The sequence below is a fragment of the Capricornis sumatraensis genome, chromosome 14, assembly GCF_032405125.1.
Source record: "Capricornis sumatraensis isolate serow.1 chromosome 14, serow.2, whole genome shotgun sequence".
Lineage (NCBI taxonomy): Eukaryota > Metazoa > Chordata > Mammalia > Artiodactyla > Bovidae > Capricornis > Capricornis sumatraensis.
The window spans coordinates 69,174,044-69,198,830 of NC_091082.1; the positions used below are offsets into that span (position 1 = coordinate 69,174,044).

Consider the following 24,787-nt stretch of genomic DNA (forward strand, 5'->3'; position numbering starts at 1 on the left):
TCTAGGCAAGAGTACTGGAGTGGGGTGCCATCACCTTCTCTGCTTAAGGGCTCTAGGATATTTGAAATGATTAATAGTCATTGCTTCAACTTCAGGTACCCTGCTACATTTGCCCCTAATGAAAGAGTCCCCCCATTCTTAAGCTTTAAAGCCAAGCATTGATTTCTCTGTGGCTGTGAAAGTCCTGGATAACATCCTTTTCCAATAGAAGGTTGTTTTATCTACATGGAAAATCTGTGATTTAGTGTAGCTCCTTTCATTCAGTATCTTAGTTGGATCTCCTGGATAACTTGCTGCAACTTCTACATCAGCACTTGCAGCTTCACCTTGTACTTTAATGTTATGGAGATGACTTCTTTCCTTAAACCTCATGAACAACCCTCCACTAGCTTCAAACTTCTGCAGTTCCCTCACCCCTCAGCCTTCATAGAATTGAGGAGATCTAGGGCCTTCTCTGGAGTAGGCTTTGGCTTAAGGAAAGGCTATGGCTGGTTTAATCTTCTATTCAAACTGCTAAACTTTCTCTGTATCAGCAGTAAGGCTGTTTCACTTTTTTATCATTTATGTATTAACTGAAGTAACACTTTTCATTTCCTTTATTTTTTTTTTTAATTTTTATTTTTTTAATTAAATTTTAAAATCTTTAATTCTTACATGTGTTCCCAAACATGAAACCCCCTCCCACCTCCCTCCCCATAACATCTCTGTGGGTGATCCCCATGCACCAGCCCCAAGCATGCTGTATCCTGCGTCAGACATAGACTGGCGATTCAATTCTTTTAAGAACTTTTCCTTTGCATTTAGAGTTTGGCAAACTGGCATAGGAGGCCTAGCTTTTGGCCTGTCTTGGCTTTGACATGCCTTCTTCACTAAGCTTAAATATTTCTAGCTCTTGGTTTCAAGTAAGATGTGTGACTCTTTCACCTGAACACTTAGAGGCCATTGTAGAGTTACTAATTGGCCTAATATCAGCGTTACTGTGTCTTGGGGAATCAGAAGGAAAGAGACTGGTGAATGGCCAGTTGGTTGAGCAGTCAGAACGCATTCAATGTTTATGGTAAAATTTGCCATCTTATACAGGTGTGGTTCATGGTGCCCCAAAACAATTACAGTAGTAACATCAGACATCCCAGATCATCATAAGAAAGTGTAATAATAATGAGAAAGTTTGGAATATTGTGAGAATTACCAAGATGTAACACAGAGACATGAAGTGAACAGATGTTGTTGGGAAAGTGGCGCAGATAGACTTGCTTGATTCAGAGTTGCCAAAAACTTTCAGTTTGTAAAAGTGAAATATCTGTAAAGTGCAGTAAAGCTAAAATGAGATATGCCTGCATTCTGCTGCTGTTGGATGGTATGTTCTGTAAGTCTGGTTTAACTTGTTCAGATCCAGTGTTTCCTTATTGATGTTCTGTCTGGATGATCTGTGCATTGTTTGAAGTGATTTATTGAAGAACCCTACCACTATTGTATTGCTTTCTATTTCTCCCTTAGATGTGGGGTCCAGTCCTTTTTCCCCTCTTGATGAAGCTGGGAGTTACCTCCCGATCGTCTGGTGATTTGCCAGGAATTGAATGGTGATTTGCCAGAAATTGTCTGTTTATGGCCAGAATGTGTCTCATCCTTTCCTAATGATTTCAAGTGGATGATGTAGGCATTTTCTCCTTCACCTGATATGTAAGAGTCACTCACCTTGTTTCTGGATTACTTCCTGAGTAGTTCTAGATTCAGTGTCAGAGAACGCAATGGCAACCCACTCCAGTACTGTTGCCTGGGAAATCCCGTGGACAGAGGAGCCTGGTGGGCTACAGTCCGTGGGGTCGCTAAGAGTCGGACACGACTGAGTGACTTCACTTTCATGCATTGGAGAAGGAAATGGCAACCCACTCCAGTGTTCTTGCCTGGAGAATCCCAGGGACGGGAGAGCCTGGTGGGCTGCCGTCTCGGGTTGCACAGAGTCGGACACCACTGAAGCGACCTAGCAGCAGCAGCAACAGCAGATTGAGTGTGTTTGAGGGAAGAGATGAATTCAAGAGTTGTCTGTGTTGCCATCTTGAACTAGAACACTCAATCCATGTTTAAAGAGATATGCAGCTATTAAAGTATGCTTTAGTTGTTCATTTGTCTGTATGTAATTAAGAGCCCAAACTGATTTTTAGATTAGAAATTAGTTAAGGTTTTTTAATTGAATTGAACATGTTCATTTTTCCTCGAGGAAATAGAAACTTGACCACTTTCTATTACCAAATCTTCTATTTAAACATAAAATCACTGAGATTTTTTTTAAAAAACTGATTTTAGTAGCCAGTTTGTTTCCTGATTGCTTTATGTGTTTTTCCTTTGTTATCGCATCTTTCTCAGCGTGATTCAGGGATGCATTTTTAAAGTTGTCTGTCAGTCATTGGAAGAGTCTCTTTATCAGTGGCTATTTTTCTGCTCTAATTTGAAGAATACTGAATAGTCTCAGAATATAGAAGAGGAAGGAAGTGTATAACGTTCTGGCTTTGAGGCAACTGGAGCTTAATTTTTTTTTTTAGTTGACATGTTGCTATGAAGTCAGAATAAAATTTGGAAATACTGGGGAAGTTTTTCAACAAAGGTATAATTTATGGATCTTAAAGAAGTAACAGAGTACAACATGCCTGATTTTTCAATACTTTTTTTCTTAGAAAGCTATGTTTCCTAACTTTTCATATCTGACTGGAATATTGGTGTTATGTCTTATAAAAGCATTTTATCTTTAGTTACCTGCCTGCTGCTTCCGAGAAATGACTGTCATTCTTGGAAATAACTGTTGTTCATTGAAAGCTTTATTCTTGGATTAAGTAACTAGAATGGTTATAATTCTTATGGCTCATTCTTATTTTCATCTTTGCAAAAAAAAAAAAAAAACCCTGAAAATTCAGTTAAACTAATACCTCTCAAGTAATCATCAGATATTTTGTATTTGTCTATGGCCATGCCACCCTGAACATTCATGATCTCTGAAGCTAAGTGGGGTTGGGCCTGGTTAGTACTTGTATGGGATTTATTTTGGTTTGTTTATAGTAAATCCAGTCTTAATGTATATAACCTATTGCTTTATAGAAGTGAAAAACCTATGATTACTAATAGTTTATCTCAAGGTAGCTTTAAACTACATAGATTTGATTAACAAAGTAGCTTTAAATAATGGCATGTACTTTCTAGTTAATGTGAAATAATTAGGCTAACAGAATTAACAAATGGAAGTCCTTCAGTAAAGAACAGATAATTCACTTAAAAATATCATCTGTATACAAATTATTGTTTTGTCATGTTGGTTAAATGAAGAAACAGTGCTGGAATAAAGTTTTGTTACTGTCATTTAGGGGAATCCATCTCCAAGTCTTCCATATATTCTAATTCCTGAAATTGATTTGCCTCAGTAATTGCCAGGCAGTTGTCCAAGAGTCCCCTTTCAAATGGCCTTTCTCTGATTTTATAAAAGAAAGGCTTGTTTCTTATAAAATCTGAATTGACTCTCTGGCTCTCAAACAAAGGAATACTCTGAAATACTCAAATATTTGATGTGGATGTTGAGAAGGTGAGTGATTAACAGGGAAACAAATCTTTCTGAAGTCAAATTGTTTTCAGTGAAATTGAGGAATGACTTTTTTGTCACCCTATACATTATTAAAACTGTGTGTGTGTGCTCACTCAGTTGTATGCAGATCTTTGCAGCCCCATGGACTGTATGTAGCCTGCCAGGAACCTCTGTCCAAGAAATTTTCTAAGGAAGAATACTGAAGTGGGTTGTCATTCCCTATTCCAGGGGATCTTCCCCACCGAGGGATCCCGCCTCTCCTCCATCTCCTGCATTGGCAGGCAGATTCTTTACCACTAGCACCACCTGGGAAACCCCAGCAACAGATCTGTATGCAGGTTTTGGAAAACATTTGGAAGGAGTCCAAAGAATTGATGTTGCTACAACAATGCTTTCATTCCAGTCTACTTATTTATCTTTCTAGGAATAAAGTAACATTTATCAATGGATATGTGAACTAATTGGGAGAAAAAGTATCATCCATTTAAAGATGAGATTTATTTTCAAATTACCAATAGCATTTTACTTTTTATATCTGATATTTATGAAAGCTTATTACATATTTGTTGTACTGATGTAGTATGATGTAGTATGTTCTAATAATAGTAATGATAGCTCAATCCAGAAGAAATTCTAATATTTGAGTTTTATGGTTTGAAAAGTTGTATTTAAATTTTCATTTATCTGCATTTAATGTCTAGGAAGTACAATATGATAATAATAAATGGCTTCCAGATCCAAAACTATATTAGAATAAATTTTGTAATGTAAGTAGAATGGAAATGTAAGTTAAAGAAAAAAATGAAATGATATAAAATTTCCAAATGTTAAGAGCTCATTTATGTATTCGATAATGAATGGATGATGGTTATTATATTGCTATGGCATTTAAATTCCATTAGTTACATTTAAACCAATGTCATATTAATTTAAAATGCAAATAATTATGATGCATCAGAAATTTCATTGCTTATAACTATTTAAATGTGCTCAAAATGTTTTATTATAATTTTATTCAAGATAGTTTTTCAATTTTTTTTGAGGTTATGAAAGCAAAAAATACTTGAAAACACTGGTATACATGATTTGTTTTGCTATTGAATTATCCCCTCTTTGGAATTATTTATTGCTGTTTCATTTATTTTGGTCATCTGATGACCAAATTCATTGGAAAAGTCCCTGATGCTAGTAAAGATCAAGGGCAGAACAAGAGGGTATCAAAGGATGAGATGGCTGGATGGTATCAATGATGCAATGAACATGAACTTGGGCAGACTCCAGGAGATGGTGAGGGACAGGGAGGCCTGGCGTGCTGCAGTCCATGGGGTCACAAAGAGTCAGACATGACTGGACAACTGAGCAACAACAATAATTTCATCTATTGGTGGTTTTTGACTAGCAGACATTAGATAAGCATTCATTGGGGTGATAAATAATTCCAATTATGTCAAAGCTAGTGCCAGTGAGATAATTTCATCTCAATTATATGTCACTAGAGGAACCAGAGGTCAAATTGCCAACATCTTGGGTCATAGAGAAAGTAAAGGAATTCCAGACAAACATCTACTTCTGCTTCATTGAGTACACTAAAGCCTTTGACGGTGTGGATCACAACAAACTGTGGAAAATTTGAAAGAGATGGGAATACCTATCTCAGGAGATCTTAGTGTCTAATGAAAGTCAAGAAGCAACAGTTAGAACTGGACATGGAACAACAGACTGATTCCAAATCAGGAAAGGAGTACGTCAGGCTGTATATTGTCACCCTGCTTGTTTAATTTATATGCAGAGTACATCATGCGAAATGGTGGGCTAGGTGAAGCACAAGCTGGAATCAAGATTGCTGGGAGAAATATCAATAACCTCAGATATAGAGATGACACCACCCTTATGGCAGAAAGTGAAGAACTAAAGAGCCTCTTGAAAGTGAAAGAGAAGAGTAAAAAAGCTGGTTTAAAACTCAGCACTCAGAAAACTAAAATCATGGCATCCAGTTCCATCACTTCATGGCAAATAGATGGGGGAACAATGGAAACAGTGATGGACCTTATTTTGGGGGGCTCCAAAATCACTGCAGATGATGACTGTAGCCATGAAATTAAAAGAGGCTTGCTTCTTGGAAGGAAAGCTATGACAGAACTAGACAGCATATTAAAAGCAGAGACATTACTTTGCCGACAAAGGTCCGTCTAGTCAGTTATGGTTTTTCCAGTAGTCATGTATGAATATGAGCATTGGACTATAAGGAAAGCTGAGCGCCAAAGAATTGATGCTTTTGATGTTGGAGAAGACTCTTGAGAGACCCCTGGACTGTAGGAAGATCAAACCAGTCAATCCTAAAGGAAATCAGTCCTGAATATTCATTGGAAGGACTGGTGCTGAAGCTGGAACTCCAATACTTTGGTCACTTGATGCCAAGAACTGACTCATTGGAAAAGACCCTGATGCTGGGAAAGACTGAAGGTGGGAGAAGGGAACGACAGAGGATGAGATGGTTGGATGGCATCACTGACTCAATGAACATGAAGTCGAGCAAGCTTGGGGAGTTGGTGATGGACAGGGAAGCCTGGCATGCTACAGTACATGGGGTCACAAATAGTCGGACACGACTGAGCAACTGAACTGGAAGAAAAGCTATGACAAACCTAGAGAACATATTAAAAAGCAGAGATACCACTTTGCTGATAAAAGTCTGTATAATCAAAGCTATGGTTTTTCCAGCAGTCATGTACAGGTATGAGAATTGGACCATAAAGAAGGCTGAGCACTGAAGAATTGTTGCTTTTGAAATGTGGTGTTGGCGAAGACTCTTGAGAATCTCTTGGACAGCAAGATCAAACCAGTCAATTGCAAAGGAGATCAACCTTGAATATGCATTGGAAGGGCTGAAGCTGAATGAAGCTCCAATACTTTGGCCACCTGATGTGAAAAGCTGACTCATTGATAAAGACCCTGATGCTGGGAAAGATTGAGAGAAAGAGGAGAAGGGAATGACAGAGGATGAGATGGTTGGATGGCATCACTGACTCAAGGGACGTGAGTTTGAACAAGCTCCAGGAGCTGTTGCTGGACAGAGAAGCCTTGTAGCCCCTGGATTCACAAAGAGTTGGACACGACTGAGCAACTGAACTGAACTGATACTAAATCTGATTAGTCTCCCCACATCTCCTCATTTACAAAACATATCTGATCACAATCATTCCTCTGCTTAAAATCCTTCAAGGTTGTCTCATTGGTCATAGGGAAAGGCTAGTCCTTTGTGCTGCAGGGCCTGCCTGGGCTGGCCCCTGCTTGCTTGTCTAGCCTTAACTGCCACCAGTGTCCTCCTTGCTCCCTGGATTGCTGTTATACCATCCTCTTCAGTTTCTCAGACGTCTTCTGCTGGTTTCGTTTTACACTGTCATGTTATATGCTGTTCCTGCTGCTTGGAGTGCTTCTGCTGCTCTAGCGAATGCTTTCTTACCTGTCAGATTTCATCTCAGATATGACGCTTTCAGACTCTCTCACTGCCCCTCTCCCAATTCTTGCAGACTAGATTGGGCCCACTAATTTTTTTTTCATCTTTACTTTTTTCTTCAGATCCATATTACACTTTGTATATTTGTGTGAGTATTTGATTAAAGTCTGCTTCCTTGGGTAAGGTGTAATTTCTGAGGACAGAGTTTATATGTATTTTGCTTATTATTATATTCCTAGCACCTGGCTCATTGCCTGATTCATGGGAGGAACTTTCTGCTTGTCGAATGAATGACACTGAATTAGTCCTATTTCTACTACACCAGTGATTTTAGAGTAACGTTTTAATGTTTGAAATCCTTCTTTGCCATATGCTTTATATAATCACCCATCTGTTGATGAAGTAGCATTTGGGAAAAAATAGAATTTTAAGTTATTTATTCCTTATTTGTAAGTCACACTTTTAAAAAAATCTCAGAACACTTTTTTTTTTCCCTAAAAGCGTGGAACCAGTAGTGCTAAATATTCTTCCTATATTTGATGGAACCTAGTCACATGTTAATTTTTATTTATCAGCCATCTTCATTTATGAGTAGTTTTTGAGATGGTGAGCCATAGAAGCATAATAAAAATGCAAAGCGATGGTGGTAATATTACAATTTATTCCTCTAAAACCATTTTTCCACAGAATCATATTCTTGAAATTTTTAATAGGTGCTCTTCACCCCCTTCCCTATCTTCCCTCTGTCCTTCTCAGCTATCCTCCCTCTACCCCCAGGAAGGATGGTGTTCTTATAAATAACTTTCAGAAACACAGTCTACTACTTCTCCTCCTTAAGAAATAATAACAATGTATGTTAGCATAGTAAAGCTTCTTTTACCTTGAAGCAAAGTTTCTCAACTTGGTGGTGGTAACATTTCAGATTCTCTGATGAGGAAGAGGAAAGAGAGAAGATGATGTTCTGGGCCTTACAGGGTGTTTAGCAGCATCCTTGGCCTCTATCCCCTAGACTCCAGTAACACCTTAGTTTTGAGAAACAGAAATGCCTCTAGACATTTCCAAATGACCCCCAGGAGACAAAATCATCCCTCATTGAGAACTACTACGTTAAAGAGATCAGCTTATACTTGTATTTCCTAGACTTACTTGAATTCCTTGAAATTCTTCTCCTTCTCCTTCTTTCCTGCCTCCTCTATACATAATGTCCTGGGAAATGCTATTTTAGATTATCCTTTTAGTAAAACTAAGCTAATTCTACTTTTTTCTTCTACTTTTTAGACGACTCCTTAAAACCCTTCAAAACTTTGCATTGCACTTTGAATGAAATCTAAACTCAACATGATCTTCCTGCATGTAAAGGCCTTTGCTTACTTCTCTGACCTTACCTCCTGTCACATGACACTGTCAGTCCCATTGTGGTCTGCCTTCAGGCCCCCTCAGGCACCCAAATTTCTTTCCTCACGCGCTGTTCCTTCTGTTGGTAATCATTTGCCCTTTCTTTTCCTTATGTTTTAAGCTGAGGTTTCAGATAAAAAATTATCTCCTATGGAGAGGTCTTCTCTGATGATCTCTTACCCTGCCAAAAAGGATAGTCATCCATTCTAGTTCTACAGTCTATCTCAATACCCTGTTTGTTGTTTTCATTATAGTTTCTAGTTTGTAACTCTTTGTTTATTTCTGTGGGTTTTTTTCCTTTCTGCTTCTGTCATTAGACTACAGACTTCATGAGAGCAGAAACCACATCTATCTTGTTCTTCTATCTCCAGCATTTAGCACAGAGCCTGTCACAATAATTATTTGTTGAATAAATAAATAGGCTTTAGTGTTTCAATGTGTTTCTGTTATAGGGTTAAACTTGGAGTTAAAATATTTTTTATTGAGATATAATTTAGGTACCATAAAATTTCACCTTTTGAAAGTATGAAATTTAGTGGTTTCTAATATATTCACAAGGTTGCACAACCATCACTACTGTCTAATTCCAAGACATTTTCATCACTCCCAATCTCCCTCGCTGCAGCCCCTGCCAACCACTAGTCTGCTTTCTGTCTTTATGGATTTGCCTGTTCTGGACGTATATAAAATGGGATTCTGTACTATGTGATATTTAGTGTTTAGCTTCTTTCCTTTTCCGTGATACTCTCAAGGTCTGTGCTGTAGCATGTATATTACTCCTACATGCTGTGTGTGTTGTAGCATGTATAATTACTACTGCGTCTAAAGGCTGAAAAATATTTTATTACATGGATATGCCATGTTTATCTATCTTACATCAGTTTATAGACTCTGATTATTTCCACTTTTTGGCTATTATGAATAATGCTGCTATAGGCATTCTTGCACAATTTTTTTTCACTTCTCTTGCGTATATATATACCTAGAAGTGGAATTGCCAGATCATATGGTAGGTAGCTCTGTATTTAATATTTTGAGGAACTTAAACATTTTTCCTGAGTGCCTCATCGTTTCGTATTCTCACCAGCAGTATATAAGCGTTTCAGTTTGTCTTCACCCTTGCCAACACTTGTTGTCTTTTTGAGAAATGTCTGTTCAGATCCTTGCCCATTTTAAAAATTGGGTTTAATTGGGCTGTTTGTCTTTTAGTTGTGGAGTTCTAGGAGTTCTGGATATTAGATTCTTATCTGACATGGTTTGCATATATTTTCTTCCATTCTCTGGTTGTCTTTTAACTTTCTTGATAGTGCCTTTTAAACACACAAGTTTTTTATTTTGATGAATTCTATTTTATCAGTATTTTCTTTTATTACTTATGCTTTTGGAAATTTATCTTAGGAACCATTGCCTCATCTAAGATCATGAAGATTTATGCCTGTTTTTCTTTAAGAGTTTTATACTTTTCAAATTTATATTTAAATCTTTGATCCATTTAGACAATTTTAGTATATGATGTGAGAGAGGGGTCAGCTTCATTCCTTTGTACACAAATATTTAATTGTTGGAGTTAGTCTTTTTAAACTTTAATAGAGAGTTACAATTTTCTCAAAAATTATGAAACAAATATGTTTCATATTTACAATTTAAAAAATAAAATATGGAGTGCATACTGTGTACCAGACATTATGCTGGGCATTGGAGAAGGAAATGGCAACCCCCTCCAGTGTTCTTGCCTGGAGAATCCCAGGGACAGCGGAGCCTGGTGGGCTGCCATCTATGGGGTCGCACAGTGTCGGACACAGCTGACGCGACTTAGCAGCTGCAGGATCTATAAAGATAAAAAATATATAGTTCTTACCTTCAGTCTCTCAAAGCTCTGGAAATTAAGAAGACTGAAAGTAGTCATAAAAATTTGAGATTACTGATTGTTTTGAAGAATTGGTTTTTGAGAGATTTTATGTGAAAGATGACACTTATGGTTTTATTTATACACACACACACACACACACACACACACGCACGCACATATAGTCTGGAAAATTGCTATAAAAAGCACTTGATGGTGGTTGCTATGCAGTAAGAATATTTTACCTTGATTAGTACTCTTAGAGTTATTTGCTATTAACTTAGTAATGTTGGGAGTGGTAGATGAGAAATAAATTGTCTGTCATCCACAAATGCAAGGTAGGGATAAAACCATAACAGAAATGACAAATCTCTCATTATTCTCTCTCTCTTTGGTATAACTGACTGTATTAATATTTATTTAACTAAGAGCAAAGGGTTCTTTACAGCAGTACTCTCTGAGTCATTCTTTGCCAGTTCTGGATTTTTTTTTCCCACCCTTTCATCTTTCTTCCTTTTTTTCCTCTTGATGCTAATCTTACATTTGTTGATAGATCTTGCTAATATATGGACTTATTTACACTAGATTTCTTTGAACTAAATTTAGTCTTTTGTGACTAATTGAATTAATAGTTTTGTGACTGATTGACATTAGGACATGTTGGGGTTTTTTTCGTAATAATACAATAGAGGATAAGATTAAATTTTTTTTTAAATGGGTAGATAAGTAGAGTAAGATATTACTCTTATTCTAAATAAGCTATAGCCAGATGTATTATAAAAGCAGCATCTGGAGGACTCCCAGGCTGTCTGGTTGTGAGGACTCAGGTCTTTGACTATGTGGGCCCGAGTTCAATCCCAGATATGGGGACTAAGATCCTGAAAGCCATTTAGAGAGGCCAGAAGAAAAAAAAGAGTAGCATATGTTACCTTGGAGCATCTTTTAACTCAAGGTCAGTTTTTCAAAAAGCTTTGACCTGCTTTATGGTTTGAAAAAATAATTCTCACTGGCCTTGGGCAGTTACAGCCTTTATTGTACTTTAGCTGCTAAGCTTACATGAGGAACTTAAAGTAGCCATCCTTTCTTTACTGCAAAATCAGTAGAATCCTGCATAAATTTTTCAGTTCTAAAGCATAAGAATAGAGAAGTCGTAGTCCTATTTTTTTTTTACATTTTTGTTTTCAAATTAAATGGATAGATTCAACATGCTTTTTAAAACTTCATTTTAAGCTTTTGTTTTCTTTAAAATATCTCTGGAATTCGTGTGTGTGTGTGCGTGTGTGTGTGTGTGTGTTACATACTAAGGAAATACTACTTCTCTTATTACTGGAGAGGTGAATTACTTAAGGATTTCTGGGATTCTCCTAAGATTTGAAGCATCTGAGGGATGTAAAAGAACCTATACTTTATCTGGGCATTTCAAGCTTAGAGTGCCCTAGAGATCCAGAAATAAGAAAGTTGTAAATTACAGTTATCATCGGGAGTCTCGTCAGAGCTCACTGGTCAAGAAACATACCCTTTTTAGCCTTGGGGTTCCTGAAGATGTATGTATCTGTACTATAATATTGAGTAAATCAATATGCTATATGACAACTCACAAAGTGGATCCTGCCTGCAAAGACATACATTGATTGGCCCACACAGTGTTTTTAAAATATCTAGATTTATGACTTCTCCCTGAAAAATTGGAAGATCTGACAACCTAGGCAGCAGCTAGCTAGATGGACTTGTGCTCTGCTGTTAACTAGAATCCATACCACTACTTCTCCTGAATGTGTCAGTTGCCATTTATCACTACACTTGCACAATTACCCAGTTACTTAGCTCATTTATGTTCCTATCCAGCAACTGAACATTTGGAATATCTAATTTATAACCATCAGTCTATGTCTCTTTCTGTATGTCTGGTACAGCTAAGGTAAAAATGAGTAGGTAGTTAGAACAATCAACTCATTTTTTTCCAGAAACCATTACATATTCATGTCTTCATTTTCTGCTACATTTTAAAATGCAATATTAGTCTACTGTCTGCTAAATCTTATTCAATTCACCTGCCAGTACCTTGAGACTGCTTTGATCACCTCTGTCTGCAGTGGTGTCTTCTGAAGTCTTATGAACACTTATTTTCTCCACCACTATAAATTTATTATAGTAGAGATTTAGAAAACCTCATTCAATTTAAAAAATTGTGTGCCTATGAAGAAGCCTTTGATTAACCTTTTCTTAATATGGTTCACAAGTTAATTTTTTCAAAGAAATGCATATATTGTTGTCATTTTGAAGACTAAGAAAGTATTAGTAACTTACATTTTTGTTTCCCTAGTTGGTCTTTGGACGTTAAATTTAAATATTGTTTTCCTTGCTTTCAGTTACAGATGAGGACACAGTAAAGAGGTATTTTGCCAAGTTTGAAGAAAAGTTTTTCCAAACCTGTGAAAAAGAACTTGCCAAAATCAACACATTTTATTCAGGTAAGCAGTTTTTTGGTACAACATACAGGAGACAATTTCTACTGCTAAGGAAGGAGAAACTCTACCATGTCATTGTTGAAACTTCCGATCATTTTTAGATTAGGCCTTTTCCTACTATACTGCAATTAAGGGATATTTTCTTTAGCTGAGGTAGGAATACATATGGTTCTTCACTCTTTGAGCTTTGTATGGTCATTGCCCAATTCTCTTGCAGTTGTAAGGATTTCAGGAACTCATTATGAATCGATACTTTGGTACAGCTTCACCATGGCCCATTCCTGAGTATTAAAGAGTCAGAAACATGGTTTTACCATTTCTCTCATAGCTTAATGACATAGCTACAGCTTATTAACTATGTCACTTTTAATGCCTTTCCATCGCATGAAACACTCATATGTGTCTCTCTAGGATATGGCCTCCAGAGTGGCATCTACCAGATGTGAATGGAGTTGAGATGAAAACTTCTATTTCTTTATGTCTGACCCTTTAACATTTTGTTTTTATATATATATTTACCCCCCTAACTCCTTTAACATCTATCTGCTTTTCCATCTCACAGAACTCTAAATCCTTGATTCCTTCATTCTGTTCCAGTTGACCAGGATCCTCCCCAAATTACTTTCATTTCTATCAGTCCTTGTGCTTTTAATCCCTTCACTCTCGCTGCCTTATATTGATTGTTTCTGCCTGGCTAAACTCCAGCTGTAGAGTTTTACCAGCCTTTACCTTCTTCAATTCCTACCCCCAGGCTGCTTAGGACAGTTAGGGGGGGAAAAAAATACCATATAGCGAAACAAATGTGAACCACTGTAAATTCATTATTGCATTCTTAACTATGTTCTCAAAGCTGCCTGTGAGTCCTACTCTGCCCTTTTCCATACTCCAGAGTGCTTTTCTAAACCCCATACCATTTTCTTGAATTATCTGACCCAACCATCCTTCCTATCATGTTCATTATAGATCCTTCTTTACAAATAAAAATAAAGACTTTCAGTTCCTGTTGGTGTGTAATACTTATGCAGATCTATGCCACTCCCTCCCCTCAAAAACTTATAGACATTCTTACCCTACAAATATTTTCCTCCAATATTTGTAGAAAAGATATATCTCCTCAGTCCATGGCAAATTCTATAACTAATGACCAAGTTTCAGGTCCTAGAGACCTTGTTCCAGAAATTACTTCCTCTAAGACTTATTGAATAAATAGTCTCCTTAGCAAGTCACCCCTTTAAACAGAAAATAAATTTAAAAAGGAAGCAAATATCTAAACTCTGTGTTTTCCTTCTCATTTTTCACTTATGGCTGGATTTCTTCCTAGGCAGAGGGAGCAAAGGCACAGAGCTGTGAAAGGACATAGCATATGTACGTGTCTTTTTCAGTTGGTTACAAGTATGTAGAAGGCAGAGACAAAACAGAAATATTATTTGACACCATGCAATTGCATAGCTTTTCAACAAGGGTTAAAAATGTACAGCAGAAATTACAGTGTTCAAAGAAATTAGACTTCCTAATTTCCACAATTAGGAAGTAAGAGGATAAAGAGGAATCAGAATATAGACAGGTGAGAGGGCAGCCACATAATGTAGAGTGAGGAAAATGGAGACTAAAAGAGGAAGGCATTTACAAAGAAAAGAGTGTTTAGACTAAGAAAAGTCCATTGGATATGATCTAAGGTTGTAAATGAGAAACATACAAAGTCAAGTTCATTAGCATTTTTCTTTTACTATAATTTTTCTGGGAAGGCTCTCTGAACCCAATTCTAATTAAATATAAATTAGATTACAAAAAATACGTAATGTTTTTTGATTTCCAAAGAAAATTAAATATCTGCTCTTAGCAATAGTTACATACTTAATATATTTTGAGTTACAATAAAAAATGCATGCAAGGCTTCCCTGGTTGCTCACTAGTAAAGAATCCACCTGCCAATACAGGAGATATGAGTTTGATCCTTGATCTGGGAAGATCCCACATGTCACAGAACAGCTAAGCCCATGTACCCCAGGTATTGAGGCTGTGCTCTAGAGTCTGGGAGGCACAATTATTGACCCCATGTGCCCTAGAGCCCATCCTTCACAACAAGAGAAGCCACTGTGGCGAGAAGCCCACACACCACAACTAGAGAGTAGCCCCCGTGTGCCGCAGCTAGAGAAAAGCCTGCACAGCAACAAAGGCCCAACACACCCAAAGAAAATTAAGTTATTTTTTTAATACATATAAATTATGACCTCATCATACAGACAGATGTGTGTTTTATATATGTTTGCAAACATCTATATATGTGTGTATGTGCAATATATTTGATTAAAAGTATTCTCATGAAACAGTACTTATTCTTTAAAGTATAAAGAATATAATCTTTATTCTTTATTCTCTATTTGATTTTTTAAATGCTGATTTATTATACACTAAATTGCTTTCATGATCGCGTTTTGGGTTACAACCCTCAGTTTGAAAAATGATATCTTAGACTTGGTTACTTTTCAAAGATCATTTTGGGCTTTCTACTATTAAAAATTTGGGAGCTATGATTTAATAACTTCCTATCTCTTTGTGTATTGGCAGAGAGCCATTGAAGCATGTCTCTTGATGTCATTAAGCAGTAGGTACAGATTGATAGTCTTCAGACTGACTTTTTGCCAGGTCAGGAAGTAATGGGTAATATGAAGACATGACTGACAGAAATAGAGTTTGGCACTTATCCTAGATGGTATCACTTTTCTCCTTATTTAGCTACCTTCTCCATGGCAGATTGTCTTGTAGACTGCAAACCTCAGATATTAGGGCACATGAAAAACTGTAGATGATACAGGGATGAATTCATCTTTTAAACCCTACCGCTACCCAGTCACATCTCACAAGTTATTTAATGGTCAGCTAAAAATGGTTGTTTTTAAAGTGAGATCTAGCATTGATTGAAGGCTTCCCAGGTGGTTCAGTGGTAAAGAAATCTGCCTGTCAAGGCAGGAAGCGCAGGAGATGCGGGTTTGATCCCTGGGCCGGGAGTAATCCTTGGAGGAGGAAATGGCAACCCACTTCAGTATTCTTGCCAGGATAATCCCATGGGCAGAGGAGCCTGATGGGGTCACATGGGGTCACAAAGAGTTGGACACCACTGAGCACAGCATTGGCTGAAACCTTGAAGTACTCCCCCAAAATGCTATAAAAGTCAAACCAATGAAACATATGAATACTACTAAAATATAGATGCTTATTTTCATACCAAGTCTATCACCTACAAATTGTTTTTTGGATTTTTGAACTTTATTATTTTTTTAAAGATGTATGTAACCTTCCTATGCATCTGCATATGTACCTGTAAAATGAGCAAAGTGGTTCTCAGCCCTCTAGGGTTTCACCTGTAAACAGTCAGAAACTGTTGTCAATATTTCAGAAAACCTAATGTAAATTTATTTCTTATTACATATTTTTAGCTAATAAGATAGAAGTTTTTTTTAGAGTTACAGATTGAATCTTCAATATTTGAAGGCCATGGGAAGAGAGGGAAATTTTTTAAAGGTGTCCTTTTGATGATAACATTTTTGCTTATCCCTGACCTAGAAGTCTTCTAGCTGTTTTCTGTTACTGAAAATGGTATTAGTCAATACAAACTGAAGATTGTAGTGCTAGAAACTTTTTTTTTTTAATGACGACCAGTACTGTTCTTTTCCATTGGGAGTACTAGTTACTTCATGTCACAAATTTCTCTTCTTGAACCAATTTGCTTTCTCCCTTCATTCAAAATACTTGGCTTCTAAGGAGTATTTTTGTGTGCCTACATTTGAAAGAGTCTTAGACTGTATCTGTTTCTTTCATTATGGGAAGTCCTTTTAATTGGTTGGAATAATTTATTTTATTTTTTGAAGTGTTCACAGCAGCTTTATTTATCATAGGTCAAACTAGAAACAACCAAATATTAATCAGCAAGTAAGTGGTTGAACATATAGTTTATCCTTACAATGGAATACTTCTCAGCAGCAAAAAGCAACACGTTACTAGAACATACAGCAATATAGAGGCTCTTAAAAATGTTCACAGACTTGGAGAAGGCTCTGTTTAAAATCAGTAACCAACGAAGACCTTCTGTATAGCACAGGAAACTCTGCTCGACACTGTGTGACAGTCTGGATGGGAGGGGAATTTGGGAGAGAATGGATAATGTACATGTATGACTGGGTCCCTTCCCCATTCACCTGCAATTTATCACAACATTGTTTGCTAATCAACTGTACCCCAGTACAAAACAAAAAGCCCCAAAATAAATGTCCTGCAGAGCAAAAGAAGCCAAACACCAAAGACTCTACATTATATCATTTCACTTACATTAAGTTCTAGAAAAGACAGTGCTTACCTTTAGGCATGTAATGGCAGAAAATAAGGAGTTTCCTAGTTGGGATGCGGGGTGGGGTGGTCAGTAATTGAAACCAAATGAATATGAGGAAACTTTCTGGCATGAAATATTCTATTTCTTGACTATAGTGGTGATGAGTCAAAACTCATCAAGCCATATACTTAATACATGTGCATTTAATTCTGTTTAAAGTTAGGCCTCAAAAGAGTTTATTTTTTGATTTAAGTGATAGTCAATTAATATTAAGTGTCCAGTTATTTCTTATTCCATATGCCTACAAATCAGCAGTCAAGGGCAGGAAGTACTCTGCTGTGGAAGTAATTGACTTACATTATCAAAAGGATATAGGGCTGCTCATTCAGTGAGCACAGAAATACAACCCTAACTGACCTTTTCTTCTTTCTGTACTCTTCCTTCCCTCCTTGCTTTTCTTTTTGTTTCTTTCTAAGACTGAAAGCATGGGGAATGCCCAGTCATGGGTAAAATAGTTTCAGGATTGAATCTTCACAAAAAAGCAGACTGTCATCTAAATTAGTATTCATTTAAACAGTTGTAGCTTGCAACCCAATAACTGGTGACCGCTGTGGGGTCATCACAAGCATTTTTTAAAAATATGAATAGGATTATAGATTGAGGGCAAGAGGAGAAGGGGCAGCAGAGGATGAGATGGCTAGATACCATCACTGACTCAGTGGACATGAGTTTAAGCAAACTTGGGGAGATAGTGAATGACAGGGAGGCCTGGCATGCTGCAGTTGATGGGGTTGCAAAGAGTTGGACATGACTTAAAAAACAGCAAGAGAATATAGTAGAATAGAAAATATCAGAGTACATCTAATATATTTCTTTACTAATTTTATCTTTTAAACTTTATGATGCTTGTTATTATAGAGTTTTGCAAAGTTCTATGGAAATGAACATGAAGATGCATACACGGAAACATTTAAATTTGGTCTTTGAAAATGGGTGGGCATTTGCCGAATCCTTTTGGCGAAGTGTGTTTGGGAATGGCTTTGTGAGAAAAATTGGTGTACAGTGTTCCAAGAAAAGGGAAAAACCTATCCAGATGCATAATGCATTAAAGTCCATAACATATTTGGGGGTACGGAGGATAACAGATACTCAGCTGAGGCTGAAGCTGTAAGAAAATTAGTGCTATTGATTAGACAGAAAAGAATGGAAGAATAGGATGTTATTTTCACACATAGAGGTTTTAGCCTTAAGTATATGAGGTTGTAAGAATTTCAGGTCGTAAGAATTCCATGTAAAAGCAGTGCAAAAATTGCATGTAATGTAATAAGATTACCTGAATCATCTGCAACAGGTCAGCATTCTCATAAACTTACTTTGTATCTCAGGTAACAGTGAAATCCATAAATTGAATCTGCAAGATGATAATATTGAAAGACAAACAAATGATAAAAGTGTTCTAAGATATTTATTTTATTTAATCAAGAATTAATCTTCAATTGCATAACAACATAATAGCTTTGCTATTTTGAAGATGCCTTGTATTTCTAAAACAACTTTTCTAAAAGTAAAAAATATGTATACAAATCTCATTAAAATTAAAATAGATCTTGATAACCTTTCTTTAGCTCTTTGAGGGGATTCAGGCACTTTGAAAGTTCTTGAATGGTTATTGGAAATTTTTATCAAATATTTTATTATATGAGAGGTTATGGAATAAGCAGATTTAATAGTAATTTGTTCTTATTCAGAGTGTGACTTGGTTCACTGGCATGAATAGAAATTGGAATTTATTGCCAAAATAGACAGTTTTCATCAGTATTTATAAAATTGCTTAGGAATATTCACTTTTAGTTTTTATAACTTGATAAACCAAATATATTTTATATGCATATGTAATACTTTTTTCTAGATTCTGTGCTATTCCATTGGGTTAGCTCAGCTGGTAAAGAATCTGCCTACAGCGCAGGAGACCCCGGTTCAATTCCTGGGTTGGGAAGATCTCCTGGAGAAGGGATAAGCTACCTACTCTAGTGTTCTTGGGCTTCCCTGGTGGCTCAGATGGTAAAGAATCCACTTGTAATGCACCTGGGTTCAATCCCTGGGTTGGGAAGATCCCCTGGAGAAGGGAACGGCTACCCACTCTGGAATTCTGGCCTGTAGAATTCCATGGACAGAGGAGCCCGGCAAGCTTACAATCCATTGGGTAGCAAAGAGTTGGCCGTGACTGAGCGACTTTCACACTTTAAAGCTTTTTGGAGGTCTGAGTCTGGAAAACGGTGATATCATTACAAAATAGACTTGGACACTTGGTGTCAAAAAAGCAGTGTCTCTCATCCTTTTAAAACCTGTGCCCCTTTGGGTAAGGTTAGAGCTCTCACCCCATAACTGTAGTAATATTGATTTTTCTTCAAATTCCAGATGCTTTACCCTCCACACTCCCACCTAGGCATTCTCCCGCATATGCTCTTCTAGACAGTCTTGTCCTTGAGAAAGAGAATCACTAGTTTAAAGAAAGTAACAAAATAACCCTTGAAGTTTTTATTTTTCCTTATGTCTGTGTAGGAACTTGAATTAGTAGAGAGAACTTTTTCCCTACATATCCATTCATTCATGCAACAAACATGGATTGAGCCCACGTTTGCAAAGATGAAGATGATAGTCCACACAAAACTTGTATGTGAATCTTAACAGCAGCATAATTTATATAGTAAAAAGACTTAAAGTGAAGTTACTCAGTCATGTCTGACTCTGCAACACCATGGACTGTAGCCTACCAGGCTCCTCCGTCCATGGGATTTTCCAGGCAAGAATACTGGAGTCGGTTGCCATTTCCTTCTCCAGGAGGTCTTCCCAACCCAGGAATTGAACACTGGTCTCCTGCATTGTAGGCAGATGCTTTACTGTCTGAGCCACCAGGGAAGACCTAAAAAGACTTAAAAACAATCCACATGTCCACAAACTGATGAATATTTAAAGAAAATGTGGTATATCCATACGGTGAAATACAGTTTAGCAGTGAAAGGATACATAGAATATGAAAATTTTCAGATGCAAAATAAAGCATATACTTAATATGGCTATAGACATAAAGAGTGTATCAAAACCATGAGCAGAGTAGAAACTATGAAAATTGACTTTTAAAAATAATCAATTAGAAATTTTTAAATGATAATAAAATTGCTTACACTATGAATTGGGTAGACTTTAAGAGAATTTATAAACTGGAAGATAGAGCTGAAGTAGTTACTCAGAATGTAATGCAAAGAGAGAGAGAGGACTATTCAAGACATGTAAAAGGCAGAACAAGAAGGTCAAGAAGTGGGATTTGATATCGATGATTTTCTTTTTCCACTACCCATTCCATATTTCCTTTGTCCTCAGCCAGTGTCTTAGCTGGTGAGGCTTCTTTACTGGGTGGGATAACCCAGACTTTAATTCTTAAAGGGACTGAATCCTCAGTAATTCTGTCTTTTTTTGCCTTAGTTTTCAGTAACCTTTATTATTGATCATTAAAGTCCTTCCTAGGATGTGTTCCAGAGAGTCTCCTCCTTGTTACACACAATCCTCCTTGTTACTATTGTGTTACCTGTTCCCCTTTGTAGTCAGAAACACTTTAACTAGTAAACACCTTTGCTTTCTGGTTCGGTGGTATCATGAGCCCAAAATGGCCAGATGGAAGTCTCAGCTTCCAATTCATTAGAACCATTGTTGTGCTCCTGTGAAAGAAGAATTTCCCTTTGAGAACTAACCAATAGGCAGAACTCAAGTTGCAGGTTGGGAAGCAGAAATTCAGTTCAGTCACTCATCAAGAGGCTCTCTAGTTCTTTTTTGCTTTGTTCTGTAAGGGTGGTATCGTCTGTGTATCTGAGGTTATTGGTATTTCATATAATAGAGAAAGGAGCTACTCCTACTTCCACCTGCTGATTCCTAGATTATGTTTTGGCTGCCTTTCTGTCTGACTTACTTCACTTGCTATAATAATCTCTCAGTTCATTCATGTCGCTGCAAATGGCAATAATTCATTCTTTATGGCTGAATAAATACTCCATTGTATCTATATACCAAATTTTTCTTACCATTCACCAGTTAGAGGACATTTGGATTGTTTCCACTTTTTGATTATTATGAATACCAGTTTGTGTATATGTACAAGTTTTTGTGTGCATGTATATTTTCAGTTTTCCTGGGTATGTACTAAGAGTGGCATTGCTGGATCTTAAGATAACTCTATGTTTTAACTTTTTGACCCCCTTGGACTGCAAGGAGATCCAACCAGTCCATTCTAAAGGAGATCAGTCCTGGGTGTTCATTGGAAGGACTGATGCTAAAGCTGAAACTCCAATACTTTGGCCACCTCGTATGAAGAGTTGACTCATTGGAAAAGACTCTGATGCTGGGAGGGATTGGGGGCAGGAGGAGAAGGGATGGAGGGGGCAGAGGATGAGATGGCTGGATGGCATCACCAACTCGATGGACGTAAGTCTGAGTAAACTCCAGGAGTTGGTGATGGACAGGGGGCCTGGCGTGCTGTGATTCATGGGGTCGCAAAGAGTCAAACACGACTGAGTGACTGAACTGAACTGAAACTGTTTTCCAGATTTACAAAGCAGCTTGTACCATTTTGTAGTCTCACTCTTAGCAGCTCTTAAAAAGAAAGAGTACACTTGAGGTTTTGCAGGGGGTAAAGAGTGGGCTAGAATGAAAGGAGGCCATTACACTAAAACATGTTTTTCCTATCTCTTTCTAACTATTAGAATGCAGTATTTTTTCCCTAGAAATTTTAGGGAAACTAATTAGTAAAAATTCAGAAGTCAGTGAGAACTTTTATGAGCTTTTTATCTTGATCTGACACTTCTGTTTTATTCCTTATAGAAAAGCTCGCAGAGGCTCAACGCAGGTTTGCTACCCTTCAGAATGAGCTTCAATCATCACTGGATGCGCAGAAAGAAAGCACTGGTGTTACCACACTGCGACAACGCAGAAAGCCAGTCTTCCACCTGTCCCATGAGGAACGTGTCCAACATAGGAATATTAAAGACCTTAAACTGGCCTTCAGCGAGTTCTACCTCAGTCTTATCCTGCTGCAGAACTATCAGGTACTTCAGTTCTTACCATGGAGGATAGAACCTTTAAATGATTGAGAAATTATAATAAACAGAATTACCTTGAGCTATACTAATGTGTCATTCCAAAAAGGGAAATTCTTAGCATGTTATTCTTTTAATTCTTATTGGAATTTCATTTATTCTTAAAATAATAAAATAATGTTAAGAAGACTTAGGTTTTTGAAGATCATTTTTCCCACACCTTTTTATACAGCATTCAGGCGTAACCCTTGACTCAAAGAGTAATAGTCTGCTACCTATTTTTAGAAGCATCTCTAAGTAGTGAGTAGAAGTAAGAAATAAACATATACCTACCCAATCACTGCTAGCTACGTAAGAACATTTATACCCCCACCTATAGCAAAATTTCCACAAAAGCAACTGGACAGTTAACTTTCCTGCAACTAACACAAATAATGTAAAAGATACTGACTTTTCAACTTGCCACTAATAGCCCTTTCAGTTTTATTATCTGCAATATGACTATTAAAAAAAAAACTTGCAAAAGAAAATTTTAAAACCCAGTCTGAAAAGTTGAACTACTATGTATACTAACTTATAGAAATGCATGGCATTTATTCATTTGTAATTCTTTATAAATTTGTTCATATAGTTAAATCTGTAAAGAACATATTGAAAAACAGATTATTTGTTCAATAATAAATATTTAAATAGGCTAAAGCATCTCCCAAATCTTTAAAGAGACCTTACGTGCTGTTGTATTTCCATTTTATTCTTGTCACTATTACTTCTAGTCTAGTTAAGATCATCACTATATAAAAACTAAAGATTATATAATAAAAATATTACCATGGATAAATATTGGAATTTTAAAATAAAATGTAACTATAGTGTCATGTCTGCAGTAATGTTAAGTCCTTAATGCATGTATTTATTTCCATCTTTCCCTTTCATAATTCTACTTTCTTTAACATTTCATATTTTATTAATTATGCTTACTGTTATGGAGAAGTACTCTTACTAAATTTTCTTTTATTAATTTTGCTATAAGTTTTTGTTTTGGGTCATTATTTTAAAAAGCTTCTGGAAAAATAATTGTTTATAAAAGTTCTTATCTGTCTTTTATCGTTTGAGATAATCTATACTGTAAGAAAGGAGAAGGCAGTGGCACCCCACTCCAGTACTCTTGCCTGGAAAATCCCATGGACGGAGGAGCTGGTAGGCTGTAGTCCATGGGGTCGCTAAGAGTCCGACACAACTGAGTGACTTCACTTTCATTTTCACTTTCATGCATTGGAGAAGGAAATGGCAACCACTCCGGTGTTCTTGCCTGGAGAACCCCAGTGATGGGGAAGCCTGGTGGGCTGCCGTCTATGGGGTCAAACAGAGTCGGACACGACTGAAGTGACTTAGCATACTGTAAGAATACATTTATTTTGCAAATGAGGAGAAAGGAAAATGTATTGTAATCATGGGATATCCTCACCAAAGGGAGTTTAAAATGATCTATTAAAGTATGAAAAACAAGTATTAACAAACCAGCAAGCATGCAAAACCTAATTTAGAGTGACTGCTCTGTTTTGTTTTGTTTTGTTTCACTGATGGGATTATATGATGAGGAAATTTGGGAGATCTGTTTTAAAGAAACTTGCAAATCCACAATTTTATGCTTTTTTGTCTGTTGATCAAAGAACAATAGAATTTGAGAATATAAAAAAGTATAGTATTTTAATGTTGTTGAAATGGAAGAAAAGTACAAGTTCCTACCCATTATCAGCAAAACCCTATAAATATGATCACTTCTTTTCCACTGGCTCTTTGCACACCCATCCCCAAACAGAATGTATGACAACAAATAAAAGTTAAGAGACATAGATGATAGTCCATTTTCCATGCTTGTTTGTACATGTTTGCAGAGGGGGGGGAGATGAATAGCTATACCAGTCCTTTAAAAAGCAAAGAACTAATAAATGTATTCAGTTCATGATATCAGTCAGTTCAGTCGCTCAATCGTCTCCGACTCTTTGTGACCGCATGAATTGCAGCACGCCAGGCCTCCCTGTCCATCACCATCTCCCGGAGTTCACTCAGACTCACGTCCATCGAGTCCGTGATGCCGTCCAGCCATCTCATCCTCGGTCGTCCCCTTTTCCTCCTGCCCCCAATCCCTCCCAGCATCAGAGTCTTTTCCAATGAGTCAACTCTTCTCATGAGGTGGCCAAAGTACTGGAGTTTCAGCTTTAGCATCATTCCTTCCAAAGAAATCCCAGGGTTGATCTCCTTCAGAATGGACTGGTTGGATCTCCTTGCAGTCCAAGGGACTCTCAAGAGTCTTCTCCAATACCACAGTTCAAAAGCATCAATTCTTCGGCGCTCAGCCTTCTTCACAATCCAACTCTCACATCCATACATGACCACTGGAAAAACCATAGCCTTGACGAGACGAACCTTAGTCGGCAAAGTAATGTTTCTGCTTTTGAATATACTATCTAGGTTGGTCATAACTTTCCTTCCAAGGAGTAAGCGTCTTTTAATTTCATGGCTGCAGTCACCATCTGCAGTGATTTTGGAGCCCAAAAAAATAAAGCTGGACACTGTTTCTGCTGTTTCCCCATTATTTCCCATGAAGTGATGGGACCAGATGCCATGATCTTCGTTTT

The 24,787-nt window shown here is 37.1% G+C and overlaps 1 protein-coding gene across 2 annotated transcripts in view; it reads left to right on the plus strand.

The window, feature by feature from the left end:
* Positions 1 to 24,787, plus strand: part of XPR1 (xenotropic and polytropic retrovirus receptor 1) — a 200,908-nt gene that overhangs the window by 116,834 nt on the left and 59,287 nt on the right. For both annotated transcript variants that reach the window (XM_068985691.1, XM_068985692.1), the window contains exons 3-4: positions 12,636 to 12,737; positions 21,934 to 22,157. In XM_068985691.1, the coding sequence (XP_068841792.1) occupies positions 12,636 to 12,737; positions 21,934 to 22,157 (326 nt within the window). The remainder of the gene's footprint in view (positions 1 to 12,635; positions 12,738 to 21,933; positions 22,158 to 24,787) is intronic.